The 15,339-nt window shown below is 39.0% G+C and overlaps 2 protein-coding genes across 2 annotated transcripts; one reads left to right on the top strand and one right to left on the bottom strand.

Moving 5' to 3' along the window:
- Positions 1-3,864: 3,864 nt before the first annotated feature.
- On the bottom strand, positions 3,865-8,586 carry mfsd13al (major facilitator superfamily domain containing 13a-like). The gene is made up of 7 exons (XM_079253364.1): positions 8,193-8,586; positions 7,076-7,390; positions 6,561-6,998; positions 6,155-6,309; positions 5,985-6,068; positions 5,693-5,836; positions 3,865-4,755 (listed from the first exon to the last, which is right to left on the bottom strand). The coding sequence occupies exons 1-7, from the start codon at positions 8,358-8,360 to the stop codon at positions 4,614-4,616; spliced, it is 1,446 nt and encodes a 481-aa protein (XP_079109490.1). The 5' UTR covers positions 8,361-8,586; the 3' UTR covers positions 3,865-4,613.
- A 397-nt stretch (positions 8,587-8,983) lies between these two features.
- On the top strand, positions 8,984-15,290 carry cdr2a (cerebellar degeneration-related protein 2a). The gene is made up of 7 exons (XM_079253311.1): positions 8,984-9,177; positions 10,556-10,668; positions 11,592-11,740; positions 11,864-12,040; positions 13,210-13,512; positions 13,602-13,875; positions 14,007-15,290. The coding sequence occupies exons 1-7, from the start codon at positions 9,099-9,101 to the stop codon at positions 14,289-14,291; spliced, it is 1,380 nt and encodes a 459-aa protein (XP_079109437.1). The 5' UTR covers positions 8,984-9,098; the 3' UTR covers positions 14,292-15,290.
- Positions 15,291-15,339: the final 49 nt, after the last annotated feature.

Below are 15,339 nucleotides of genomic sequence, written 5' to 3'. Positions count from 1 at the left end.
ACAGCATGCGTGAAACATCTTTACTCATCAGTACACTTAATATTAATGACAGCGGGATCTATCACTGTGCAGTAGAATCACAAACATCATGCTGCCAGCAGCCTGTTGGAACAGGCACAACTCTGGTGGTAAAAGGTAAGCAGGAGGCAGAGTTGATATAGGAGGGAGAAGAAAAAGAAACACATCTTCCAAATATTTGTATGGTTTCATTAGATAAAGAGTTTTTTCTGTCATGTTTTAGGAAAAGTCAGAGTAATGGTGAGAAACGTTCTTCTGTGGACCTCATTTGGCCTCTTGGTCCTCTACAGCCTGGCAATTGTGACACTTATCCTGAAGAAGGTAAATGACGTGGTTATATCTATCCAGCATTTAACATGTTATGTTTATCTGTCAAAACTCATACAAATAAAACTTACGTATTTCTCTATGTTCTAGTATGGATGCAACACGAAAGTTCGCACCAAAATGTCCAGACTGAGCAAGGTAATTAAAGAGTTTGTTTTTTTTTTGTTTTGTTTTTTTCAAATTAATTGTTTGATGTGTTTTCTAAATAGAGGAAAGCACACAGAAGCCAAAAGAGGAACAGGAACAATACACTTTGTAAATTCCTAACAGAAAATAAGGTTCTTGCAGGTCTGCTGAAATTCTCCTGTTGCTGCTTTAAATCAAGGTTACAAACTTTTCTATTTGCTGCCTTCTATCCAAACAACTTCTGCCAATTCCTCACACTGTAACTTCCATTTCATGCATTTTATCTACTTTATTTGAGCTTTCCTCTTTTTATTTAATTTAATATTTTTTATTAACGACTTCTATGAAATGTGCTACAAATAAACTTGCTTTGCCTTAAATAAAAAAAAAATTAAACACTTGTTTTGCTCAAGAAATATGTCAAAAGAAATCACAGTTTATTAATTAATTTATTTATTGCCTTACAGAATAACTCAAGGAAAGATTCACAGTTTCGTAATGTTCTGCAAGAGCTGCACAGCAGAGCTAATTTGAAGAAAAGCAAACACACAAGAGGAAGAAACCATTTTCAAGTTGAGGTAAAGCCTGTTGCAGCATGCTGGGGTCAGATTTACTCAACAGATTGCATAAGGTGCAGTTGTTCATAGTCTTCTTACCATTAGCTTTCATGGGAACATGGAAACACATTCCATGATTTGTTAAATCACTGCATTGGATCATTATGCATTTCAGAGTTGATTTTAATTTTCTTGTTATCTTTTTAAAATCTCTAAAAGAACAAAAACAAGGTCTTGAGCTTTTTTTGTACACTGGACCTGCTTTCAAGTTATGAGCTCTGGCAGACCCTGAGGTCTTTGAGCTGGTACTGGCTTTTTGGTTGTCACCAATGTCCGAACGAAAACCGATGGCGGGACCTCGTACCATAATTACAGACCATGCATGTGGAACAGCCTGCCAGAGGGTTTCGGGCTGCAGAAACTGGTGATGTTTTTAAAACGAGGTCCAAGAGCTAAATTTTTTGCTCAGCATTTAACTCATTTCTGTATTTTATTTCTTTACTTTTAAACTATTCTGTTTTTACAATTGATTTAGTTATTAGGTTTTGTAGTAATCTCATTCGTTTCCTTACTTATGTCAAGACTACCTGTTCATAAAACCTTTTTAACTCTGTTATTACTGATCTATTTTAACCAAGCATATAGTTTATATGAACTCTTATGTGTTATTGTTTTACATGTTATTTGCTGTTCCTGGTTTAGACTGATTTAATCTCTTTATTCATTCCCCTGCAGTGCTTTTTCTCATATGACTCCTTCACATTGGGAGCTACGCTTGTCCTTACTGTGTGGTCTTTGTTGTAGTAACTGTCCTTTTGTGGGTGGTCAGGGTCCTGCACTGCAGCCCTTTTGTAGTGGTGTGGACCCAGTCTGCCCTGATCTAGATGGTTACCTTGGTGAAGACCTCTTTGATCATGGGTGGGGTGGCCCTTGATGTGAATGGACCCCTAGGTTTAACATTTCCTCAGCTGGTTCACCAGTGGCATGACTTATGTCAGTTATATTGTTATTCCAAGTGAAAGACAGTTTGGTTTAGGTGGGGTCGGGAAGGTTGAGGTGTCTGGATAGTTTGTGTGAGTGAGAGCATGATAAGGTGTATGGGATTTTATTTGTCTTGTGATTACCTTGGGTGTGCTACTCCTTGTGTTTTAATTATAAAAACATTATGTGGCTGTTACTCATTAAAAGCGATTCAGTTTGATTTGATGATTTTTAAAATAAATTTTCATATCATCACAGGCGGCTAACGGCGTGGGCAATATCTCCTCTGAAGACATCTACCAAAATATCTAAAGGTTATAGATGAATGTTAAATAGCTCATTTTTCTTATCCTGGCAGCTGTGAGGAGGCCATTCTGCGACAGAAGATGCAAGAATATCTCGTCATATTGGATAGAAGTTGCATGTTTGCACAGCCTTTCTAACAAAATGAGACACAAACACAGCACAGGTGTGCAGATCAATATCACAGATCCCGTGTTTGCCATCTTGATCCCACCTTACATTATTTCAACTTTCCCCACCCATATTCAATCCTAAAATTTTAATTTCAAGAATTTCTGTAACTCAACATGCAGGACAAATTGCTGTTGGACATTAGTTGAGTAGCTTTATGACTAAATGAAAAGTGTATGCAATTCTACAAAGTGACAACACAACACAGAAGTTGCCAGTTGGCTTTATTGACATCCACCAGTCAAGTGTGTGGACACACATGCCCATTAAATCTAATAGACACGTGTCTCCACACATTTGACTGGTCCTGTAGAACTCTGTAACATCAAATAAAATAAATTAAGCTAATGACAGATGTTCGTAAATATATTTTAATCAAAAAACTTTACGATAGAATTCACATTTTTCAGACCACAGCATATGAGATATAAATGCAAATTAGGCACATCACACAAGTTTACAGCTTATATAAAATCAGAATAGAAGAGATGTTTTTTCCTGCGACTCTTCTTTGAAAGAAATCACTGTCAGCTTATTAATATACATTAAAACATTCTTCATTTGCTCAGTTTGGATTGTGTCTATTTTTAGTCAGTGCAAGTGGTAATATTGCACATGTAGACTCATGTTTGCATTTAATCTGCACACATACAAGTAGTAGATGTACATACAGTAAATTATTTTTCTTTACTAATAAAATGTGTTCATTCCTAATGCAAATGTTGTGTGATTTATTCCCTTTTGTGCCTTTTCTTCTTGTTCCAATCACTACTGTAAACCATGAAATAAAGTTGGGCATCAAGTTTAGTATCAGAATAGTTTATGCTTATACTTCACTCAGGTATTAAATAATTTCAGATTGATCTTAATTTAAAGGATTTGAAGCCTGAAGTTGGTAAAACTGACATTACCTGTGACATTGTCTGTGACATTTCCCTGTTTCATCAGAGAAAATAAAGCACTTTTTAAACTTCTAACTCAAAACTGTGCTGACATTAACACATAAACCCCAGTCTAATTACATGCCAACTATGTCATTAAACCATGGCCTTTTGGGTTTAATGTTTTCCCTTTGTCAATACTCGCTACAGAACTCCCAAAAGGACAAGCAGATGACTGGCGCAAAAATAGGGATAAAAAAGAAAAACTAGTTACATGAGCATGAATGCACCTCACAAGTAATCTACAGAAAAGGATTTTTAAAAAGTTCCAAGTCACTGTCCATGTAAAAAATAACCCTGATCACGTTTCTATCTAGAGAGTTGCATTGGAAGCCAGTAAGGCTGGATACCATTACTTCTCTCCATGTCAAACATTTACAGTCTGTCATGCTATAATGTGTAAAAGTATCAAGCCAAGCATCATTTCTTTATGTCCTGCAATGTAATGTCAGACTTTTGTATAATCGGTTCTTCAGGGGTTGCACTCAAGGCTGCGGTCTGACTTAACCCACACGCATAGTGGGTTAAGTCATACAAGACCAACGAATGAATCATTTAGGCATAAAAAGGGATGAGGAATTAACTCGTGCTGTGTCTACAAATAATTTAGAAAACGTAGGCACATTGTTACTAACAGCCTGTTGCAATGGCACATGATTTGTTCTCATTTCATTAGGCACATCTACAAAAATAGCCAAAGATAGCACCATTTCACATGCAATAAGTTGAGTTTGTTTTTTTCCCTTTTTTGCACCTGCAAAGTTATTCACAACACGCTGTTGGCAAAAAGTTGTCATATCTCAACACAGTGTGCAGTGTGTTCTTCTACATCATCTGAGGAGACTGAAGAACTGGAGCACAAAGAGGAAGTGACAGGCATACAAAATCCCTTTAGCAATATCTACCACTGTCTACTGCTATAAAGAAATGAGGCATTAATACATGTGCACAGTACTGTACAATTCTTTGATTTTTAACTCTTCAATGTCACCAATCAACTAACAAACCAAACTGATTTAAAGCTGTTCACCTCACATTTTCCACAAGTATTCATAGTCTGCAACAAATAATCAAGAATTTAAAATTATTTTCAATGTGATTGAAATCTTACCCAAATTATGAGTAAAAGAAATTAAAAAAAGACAATACACCACCACCTTCATTCTTTTGCATTGGGAAAATGTCAACATTAGCCATCAATGTACTTTGTGTCAACTGTGTGACTGTTGCGAATGGAAAACGGCCTCCAAGCCAGGATTTGCAGAGCAGCAACACTCATTGGCACCAGACACACCAAGTAGAACATGACGCTGTGGAGGCTTTCCAAAGCACTAAAAACAGATCAACAGAGAAATATTATTTACATTCATTTACACCTGCACAAGTCTATGACTTCAGAATGTACATTATAAAATCCTGCATGTTTCAGGTCTGTCTATGATCACACTGTCACACACAAGATGGTTAAATGACCAGAACCACAAAAAAGCATTATCAAAGTTCTGTTCAACAACTACTTATGTAGTAATTTGCAACAGTAGACGATCATTTATTGTTATAATTATTACTACAATTATGAATATAATTATTATAAAAGATTCTTTTTATTATTATCATTTTTTTCTTGAAAATAAACCAACTGAGGAAAATAATATTCTGTTCAAACATGTGATTGCTGTGTGATTTTGACTGCTGCAAAAGATTTTATTTCTTCGTATGCAAGTTACTGCAGCATATTTTCCGAAAACCAATCCAATCTTTTTTAAAATAAATTTTCTTATTAACTTCCACAGAGAAACAGTTTTCCATGTCTATGTAATTTGCTTTTAACTTATAATAGTGTGCAAATAAAATAGATCAGTCTTTCAATGTAAAATAGAGGTTTATGGGATCTGATCAACAGATTATCCACATTTTAGTCCGCCAGAAATAAATTTGTAGTATTGTAGTAAAATTTCCTACTGATTGCTCCTTTTTTTTAAAAAAAATTTATTTAGAAAACGGTAAAAAAGAAAAAAGAAAGAAAACACACACGCACGCACGCACACACACACACACACACACACACACACACACACATACAAAGTATACCACCCGACTCCATTGGCTATATTAGATGGAACAGATGTTTCCAAGCATTAACAATATGATATACACATGGCATAAATGTCTCTTTGTAGTGATTTACTTTTAGAAGCAGCAACCACATTCAAAAGAATTGTGCAATCTCATTTTTTAATTAAATAAGATGTAAGAAACTGTCTGTACCTCGTGTGTGAATCTTGTCCTACATCCTTCAGCTGCTCATATCCAAACTGGTTCAGGATATTAAGCACAATCATTGGTGCCAGAGACTGAGCTGGCTTAGTGAACAGAGCATTTGTTCCAAACACCATGGAGGACAGAGGAGAGCTGAGGAACAAATCAAATTACCATTCATTAGACAGAAAAAAAAAAACAATACACACAATTATAAATGTATTCATTCATTCATTAGTGAAGCTGTTTTTTTTGCTCATAAATGTTTTCATTTATGCAAATTCTTCTGTTTAGTGTTTACCTGCGCTTGTATTTCTGCAGATCTGTGTCAATTATATCAGCCAGAGGTAAGCCAAAAAGACTGAAAGCTGCTTGAATTATTATCCTGCATAAGTAACAGAGAAGAGAAATTAAGTACAATACTGTACACAATTACAAACAAGACTATCAATAATCTCAAACAGCTCTTACATGTTAATTGTGAGAAAAAATGCCAGGATATAGTAGTGCTGAGGACCCAGAGTTAGCATGAGAACTGCCATTCCCGCCTCGAGGTAGAAGGTGTAGAGAATGATCTTATAATACCCAAGACCATGCAGCAGACTTTGACTGCTCAATACTAGCAACTGGGATGAAGACAATAAACAGATGAATTAGTGCATCACATTATGATGGAAAGCAGTGCTTTAACTGTTTTAAATCCTTAGTTTGTTAAAAAAAAATATAGTGCTAAAACATGAAAATAAAGTTAAACCGAAGCTAATGTTCATTCTACAGACAAAAATACTTCCTTTTTAAAACCCATATTAGTTTAAATTTTGAATGACTTGAATGTGTTGCCAGGATTAGATCAAACCTAAGATAAGTAGGACAATACCTGTGGACAGATGAATCCCGCTCCATACATGACGCTCTTGGCCAGTGATGGAAGCACATCTGGAGGAATCAGGTGCTCGGTGAATATCAGAGTAAAATTACTGAAGAAAGTCAACATGAATACCTGGAAGAAGTTCATGAGCACGAACAACTGAAAGTCCCTGTTGGTCAGGATCTGCCATGTCAACGACTTCAACATGGAGAAGGAACATGATGTTTGATGGGGAGCCTGGGCAACAGACCCCAGAATATCAGCTTCATCTGATTCAGATACTTTATTATCAAAACGACTCTCGCTATGGAAGCCTGTGTACATCATGCAGCCACAACTCAAAAAAGCAATCAGCACTGCGAATGCCTGGAAAGCTGGAAAGTCTTCCATGTTCTTGGACAGCACTCCGCAGAAGAGAACACTGGAGGAGCCAACAAGAGAAGCCACCTGAGAATTTGAGGGAAGAGGATGAGGAGGACAGACTAGCCTGACTTAAGAGTGCATAGAAAAAACACTGGCGTTACCTGGTTGTATTTTATAAGTCTTAATCGGCTCTGATGTTGGCTTGAAATCTCTGCAAACAAGGCACATTGTGCAAGCAGCACAAAAGTCAGCATGCTGTCAAAGGCACACAGTGCTACTGTCAAGTGTAAACCGCTCAACCAGTCGCCAGGGGCGTAGGACCGCCATGGAAACCAGGCTAGAAGGAAAGCCAGCGAGTACAGGGGAGCACCATACAGGATGGAGAGACGTCGCTGAGAGCAGCAGGGAACCCTGGAGTTATCTTGCAGGTAACCAAACAGAGGGTCATTGACTGCATTCCACACCATATACACCACCTACGAGAGAAATTCCTATAAGATATATTTCAAGCACTGCTTAAATGATTAACAGATTTTAAACACCATCCATCCATCCATCCATCTTCTGCCGCTTATCCGGGGTCGGGTCGCGGGGGCAGCAGCCTAAGCAGGGAAGCCCAGACTTCCCTCTCCCCAGCCACATTTGCCAACTCTGCGGGGGGGATCCCGAGGCGTTCCCAGGCCAGCCGAGAGATGTAATCCCTCCAGCGTGTCCTGGGTCTTCCCCGGGGTCTCCTCCCAGAGGGACGTGCCTGGAACACCTCATCAGGGAGGCGTCCAGGAGGCATCCTGACCAGATGCCCGAGCCACCTCAACTGGTTCCTCTCGATGCGAAGGAGCAGCGGCTCTTCTCTGAGCCCCTCCCGGATGACCGAGCTCCTCACCCTATCTCTAAGGGAGAGCCCGGCCACCCTGCGGAGGAAACTCATTTCAGCCGCCTGTATACGAGATCTCATTCTTTCGGTCACGACCCACAGCTCATGACCATAGGTGAGGGTAGGAACGTAGATCGACTGGTAAATCGAGAGCTTCGCCTTCTGGCTCAGCTCCTTCTTCACCACGACAGACCGGTTTTAAACACTACTCTTGTAAAACATTATCAAAAAAGGGTAAATCATATATTTAGAATCAAAATACATGATATGCAGCCCACCTTCAGAAAAACCAGCCAGATTCTCAAAACGTCTATTTACTTTTTTTTTTTTTTTTTTTTTTTTTTTGTAATCATGAATGTAGTTCTTTGTGCAAGTGTAAGACATCTGGAAATATAAATACTTACTTGTGATTGGTGAAATGCTCCTTCAGATATCTTGTATTTATTTAGGAAGAGTTTGACATAGTAGAAGCTGAAAATATGGTTAATCATGCATGATCCCAGAGTAGTCATGGCATAAGCCACTGCTGCATGATTAACTCTAAAGATCTTCATTTGGCTGAATATACCCATTTTTCCGGGTCGCGCACTTCACACAGGTGTCTTCTTCGTAACTATGGCAGGTTAACTATGTTACCTGTTGATTTGGCCAGTTGGGAGAGGTGGTCCTGCTATTTGACGTTCATGGTGTAGTAGCGCATATCGACAAGTTTTAGCAAATTTAGAAATCGACCTTTACTCTGTGCAATAATAATGATAGCGCCTCAACAATTTCGTTTCCGTTAAACCTAATGCATTTAATAAATGTTCACGAAGACCATGTTGGAGTAAGATTTCTTTCAGCCACGTTAAAATTGCGTCTCAGTCGATTTTTGTGCTTCTTGAGATGGATCTTCCTGTAATCAACAAACATTTGATTGGTGACCGCAATTCATTCCGCCGACTTACTGCCTTGTAATTGGCCGACGTAAACGCCAATCAAACAAAGCAGGAAGTTACGATTGCCCAAACTCTTTTGAAAATGTTCAACTCTTAGTAGTTATTGAAAACTTTAATAAGTAATGTGAAAGATAAACCAAAAAATTTTAAATTAGTAAAATTATTTAGATACAATTGTTGTTCAGGAGTAATATTTATACGTTGTCTTTCTGCCTCCTGCCGGATGCCGGGGTGTATTAAGGATTTGCCACGTTGCTGTAGACAACATGATTAAAGGCTTTCACACAGGATTAGAGGATGTAGTGTCGATACCCCTCTGTGGATAACGGACAACTCTAGCTGCCAGAGGTGTGATAGACTTGAGGTCTCAAAATGTTGACTGACATAATTTTAGAGGAAGAGTTTGAGAAGAATGGGGAGTCGTGGTACAACCCGCAGGATCTTGAACACGGTAAGATCCGCGCAGCTGTGTGGACGCACCCTGAACGCCGTGAATCTCTGTGGGCTGAGATTCCTGCATTCACATCATCATGATGGTGGATGGCATCAGTATCACATCTTTGTTATGTAAAAGAAAGTAGAGGTTGTCAATTTCCCTGGTGGCATAAGGAATGTCCCAGAGAATACTTACACAGGTAAAATTAAATAAAAGTTCATTAGGTCTGCGCTCGTGACACGGAATCACACTGGTCATGAGGGGTAAACTGGAAAGCCTTGATAGGGCTCTGTAGTCAGGATTTCCTGAGGCTGTCAGAGGTCTTCAGTTTATTGTTTTCTTAACAATGCGTTGTTCTTTAGACTTGTTTGTGCTGTTAAACCAGCTTGAAGGACCCGAAACCAAGAACTGGATGTATTATGCAGTTAAAGCAAGACACATTTCCATGAAACTGACTAAACAAAAACCAGAAAAAAGAATAACCATGTTTAAAAAAAAAAAATTGGGGGAATTAACAAAACATATTTAAGAATGTGTCATTTCAAGCACTTTTGTCAACATTTTGTCATCACATGTTTACTTTTATGCATGTTTTGCATGTTAGAATGTAAAGAACGAAAATAGAGATTTAGTAGTTATATCACAGAAATATGTAATACTACAAGCAGAAACTTTACTGGTTAAAGTGTAAAAAATTACAGCAAATTATTTATTGGATCTACTAAAACAAAAATGTCAAACATTTTCAGGTTTTAGATTCTCAAAATTTAAAATTTGATCTATTTTTAGGTTACAGTTAAATAGATGCTGTAAATCATCAAGGTAGGTATAGGTAATTACAAATCAATCTTAGATTAAGGCTAGTTGGAGCGTCCATCTCTTTTATTCGTGGCTGTTGTACCTGAATCGAAAGTACAACTACCTGTTAGAGTTGTTTCCTTCACTAGCAGAGATGATTTGATACAAGAAGAAAACTAAGAGGAAGGCTCATTTGGAAAGAGATGAGAAACACTTTGTGTTGCTGTGCTCTTCCTAGAACAGCCTGAAATCATATGTATTTTTTTTTTTCATATTTAAGTATTTAACTGTCAGAGCCCATTTTTTGTTTGTAATTTTGTATTTGTTGTATTTATACTCCAGGACAAGACTCTTTTCTGAATAGTACCAGACAACACAGCTGCTGCACAAGTTCCAGTGCTTAAGTGAATTTAGCAGAGGAAATAATCACAAGGCATACCTGAGATTCCTTTGTTATTGCCAAATACTAATACTATTATACAATGAGTTGTGTGTACATGTGCGCGGTACTAAAGTGAACCTACTCTTTATCAGTTGCCAGTGTTTGCAGCGGTCTTGCATCTTATGTTTACATATTTCACTCTTTTTTGCATAGATCTTCATCTGGCAGCAGAGCTGGGAAAAACCCTCCTCAACAGGAACCACGACTTGGAGCAGGCTCTGCAGCAGATGTACTCCACAAACCAGGAGCAGCTGCAAGAGATCGAGGTGACAAATGCCTGGAAGGAACTATCTGCAGAATTGAGGCTTCAGCTCCACCAAATTTGTGTTTGGGTTTATGAGTCTAAACCATACACCCACAATCCAGTCTGTCGGGCCGTGCTAATTTCTTTAAGTGAATGAGTCTGAGATTAGAGACGATTCATTGAGAAAAGTCTACATCCACGAAAAGCCTAAAATAGGATGGAGTAAAAGCTAATCCTGACCAGTCAGACCTATTGAGTCTCTGGCATGGAGCTTCCTCTTGGCAGAATGTCAATCTGCCTGTTTACTGCAAAACTTCCACAGGACTATTTGCCTCCTCTTTGCGTGGACTACTATTCAGGATACACCAGCCAAAGTGATAAATAGAAAGTAAGCTGCCAAACGATGACATAATAAAGCATTGGGTTTATTTCTAAGTTTTTCAATTAGGCTATGTGTACATATCGGCATGCACATACTGCGCTGATCAGTTTGAGCTAGAGGACGTATCACTCAGCTGATCAGCAGTAATAAGAGTCTTAGTTCGTGTATGGCGATGAAAGGAATTATTGAGCATGATATGGTAATCCCAAAACGTCTGTGTGACCCTCATCCTAATGCAGCGTCTGCCAGTGGACATGTCAAACTGACAGCTGCATGTAAACATGTTAAAGGAATGTGTTGAGTTTGGATTTAAGAAGAAAAAAGCTCTAAATAAATGGTACCTATTAGAAACACGGATTCTTAATAATGAATTGAAATAGTCCAAATTTGAGTTTTCTAAGAATACATTTTCACGTTCTTCTTTCCTTTCTGAATATCAGAAAAGAAGCTCAATAAACACGTAGCGTCAAGATATTTGTTTTCTGGGTTAATTCAGTCAATATTTTTTTATGTTATGTAGCTAAATTTAAAAAAAAGAAAAGAAATTCTCTCTTGTGTGCCAGTACCTCACCAAACAGGTGGACTTGCTGCGTCAGATGAACGACCAGCATGCCAAAGTGTACGAGCAGCTGGATATGGCGGCCAGAGATCTGGAGCAAGGCAACCAGAAACTAGTAAGAGACAATCGCCTGGCCCAACACAAGATCCAAGGGTTAGTTGTCTATTTATCTGTAAACTTACACAATTTGACACGCTGTACGTTGGTCAAAAATGTCAAGAGGTAATCCGAGTTTCAGAGTTCATGTTGTTTTTTTTTTTCCCTTGTGCCCTTCAGTCTGACAGAGACTGTAGAAGGACTTCAAACCTACATGGAGGACCTGCAGACTCAGCTGGAGGAGCTGAAGGCTGCCCAGGCAGAGCGAAACAAAAGAGAGTTGGCTGAGCAGCGACGCAGCCTCGGAGCTCAGAGTGTTTCATGTCTCAAGGAGCTGTACGACTTGCAGCAGGACAGGTAACACGCATTAGTGAGACGATGGTGTACAGTGCTACTCCAGGATGTGACGCAGGAAATATTTTCAGGGCGGAAACTGTATAGTAGATGGTAAAGCATCAATCATTCTAAAAAAAAGATGTAAGCGTTTGGATACCAAATGTAGAGATTAGATACGTTGCTCATAACCGCCGAGGTTCAGAGAGGTAATCTGCGGCTGTCTCTAAAAGTTATCAAGTTTGTGGGTTTTTTTTGGGTTTTTTTAATCAATTTTTAAATCAGAAAAGCAGGCAGGATTAAAGTAGTCCATCTGGATATTCAACAAGCTTTAACTCCTCTGTGATCTCCCATAATGTCTCTGTCGCCAACCAGTTTTGCTTTGCTGCTTCTGCGTTTTCACCCCTCAGAAACTCAGTGCTCATCAATCAGTTTAGGTTTATACAGCATTTCCCAGCTTATTAAAATGTCTCTCTTGATCAGATTAAAAATTTCTGTTCTACTTGAGGTTTTGGGGGTTTTTTCGGACTAAACTATTATTTTTATTTAAAACAATAGAACATACAGGCTGAGGAGTAAAATGAAGACTATTTCATTACATATTTGCCCACTTTTGCAAAGTTGTTCTGCAGACAGCTTCTATGATATACGAGCAGTGCTATAGGTTAGCGCTCCAGCTTGTTTTCTGATCTCCACTTAACCATCAACACTCTTCCGTCTCAGCCCTTCAATGCTGAATTGACATGTCCAGGTCATCCAGAGCCACAGTAGAGCACTTACTTTAGAATTAATCCACAGGACAAGGAAGTTAATCCTTCCCTATTGTCAGCAGTGTACTAACACACACGCACACACAACTATCGCTCAGGCTTGCAGCATTGCACTTATTTAGTGTTGCCATAAAATCTTAGACAATGCTTGCAGGGTTAATTTAATATTTTCATTCACTTCTGACAAAATGCTTGCACAGTTGGACAAGACAGCATGTATAGAAGTGAACCTACATCTCTCCACACCTCCAGAGTTCTCCTTCAGTCTTTCCCTGTTCTCCCTGAGTGGTGACCAATATGCCCTGTTGATTATTTAAAACTGTACTCATCAGGTTCATTGATATATTTTAATATCTGATGATAACTGGTGTTTTATCATGGTTATGTTTTAAGATCACTAACATTTCTCATCCGAAAACACAGGTTTTCGGATGAGAAAGATGGACTCTGGTCGGCTCAGAGCTTCCTTTGTGACAGAAATCAATGGCAAGATCCAGAAGAAGAGAACCAGGCTCTTCAACGCTCCATTCACACTCTTCAGAGGCAGATCGCAGCAGAGCGGAGCCGCAGGGAGGCTGCGGAGCAGGAGATTGAGTTGACATGCAGGGAGAACAGTAGTCTGGAGCAGCGGCTGGCCGTGTTGGCGGGCTGTCGGGCCAGACAGAAGGAGCTGGAGGAGGAAGTGGAGCAGCTCCGGCTTCTTTGGCGCTCTGACTGTGCCAACAGGTTACAGATGATTGTCAAATTATTTCACTTACAGGGTTTGTGTGTAATTTCTCAGTATATAAACAAATCCTTCCCTCCATTTTGTGCAGTGTTAGAAGACCTGAGCAGCTGCTGTTGCCAGAAAGCGTTTTCTTTGCCTCCGAGGAAAGGCCAAGTCCAGGACAGAGTGAGATGGATGACAAGGCCGAGGAGCAGAGCAGACACAGCCGGCAGCGGTGTCACAGTGACAGCGTCTTAAGAGCAACAAGTGCAGATGAAATTCGCCGTGGTCATGAACAGCTGTGTATCAGGCGGGCGGAGGCTGTGAAACAGAGAGGCATCTCTCTGCTCAATGAGGTGGACGCACAGTACAGCGCTCTGCAGGTGGTGTATTCATAGCATGTCTGGCAGAGAGTTTTGAAGTCTTTTCTTGTTTTTTTTGAGAAAAAAACAAGAAAAAACTGCGCTGCCAGTAACGCAGAACATGTTCCACTAATATATCGGTGTTTTTTCAGGTGAAATATGATGAACTGCTGCAGCGATGCCAGCAGGCAACAGACGGGCTCAGCCACAAAGCCGTCCAGACGTCCGCCGGTCCCTCTCTGAGCAACCGGGCACGCCGCCGCCTGTCCAGCTCAGCAACCTTATCTGATCTGATGACTATTCTAGAAGATGGAAACCAGCCCGAGTACAAGGCTCTCTTCAAGGAGATCTTCACCTGCATCCAAAAGACCAAAGACGACCTCAGCGAGAACAGGCGTCCAGTCAGGAAAAGCGATTCTCAAGATTCCCCAAACTGAATGTTTTTCCCATTTTTCTCAGGTCTTCTCATTTCTGCACTGAGGCTGCTGATGGTGCAGATGCTACATGTACACAGCATCCTAAATTGGCTGCTTAAAGTTTTGTTTGTTTGCACTTTTCATTGTATTCCATCCTTATGAAAATATTCAAAAGTCTTAAATGTAATAAGTGTATTATAGTAAATATAATAACTCTAGGAATCCTTAGAAAAGACAACAGTGTTATTGGAGAGTATTATGTCCATTTGCTGTGTTTTATGTTTCATTATAAATCCTGCGACCAGTTGATTGTTTGGTGATTGGAAAAGAACGACACGTTACAAATGAACAGAGGAAACTGAAATGAGTTGGAATGTGTTACTAAAGGCTATAGAAATATCTTTAATCAAGTTGATATGATAGTTAGCTTATCAGCTAATGTTAGTTGGTTTTGTAAGTTACACACTTGTTGAAGGTCACTGGCACGTCAGAAATGGACTCTGCAAAACTCTTTTCATGCCACTGAGACGTTCTCACACAGCAGCAGGTAACATAAGAGCGCTGAACTTTTTGAAATGGATCACATTTCTGTTTTATTTATTACAGAAGCTAAAATATTTATTTATTTACTTTGTTGGTTGATTTAATTTTCATTGCAAATTGTTCATAGCTCTGGAAGTGTAACTTAAAGTATGTTAGAGTAGCTCTTCTGTTGTAAATATTGTTTACTTCATGCAAATTACTTCATTTGTATCTTGTTACAGACATGCAGATAAAATTGTGCTGATTGGGTTAGCACACATTTGTGAAGCTATTATGCAAACTCTGTAATCTGAAGAAAAAATAGTAAAAGTTCAGGACCTCAGCTGTTACTGCCTATAAGCAAAATAAGCTTATAGTTCTAATTTAACTTTTCATGTTCAAAGGATATTTAATTACAAAGCAATTTTTTAGTTTGGTTGATGTGAATCTGTTAAACTCATTGCCCTAGGTGTCCTCCATGAAGACTAGCCATGTCTTTTTAGCACTAATTAATAATAATAAAAATAAATAAATAAATTAAAAAAAA

The sequence above is a fragment of the Telmatherina bonti genome (assembly GCF_933228915.1).
Source record: "Telmatherina bonti genome assembly, chromosome: 14".
NCBI lineage: Eukaryota > Metazoa > Chordata > Actinopteri > Atheriniformes > Telmatherinidae > Telmatherina > Telmatherina bonti.
Note: the sequence above shows the minus strand (reverse complement) of the source record. Positions and strands in the feature narration are given on the sequence as shown.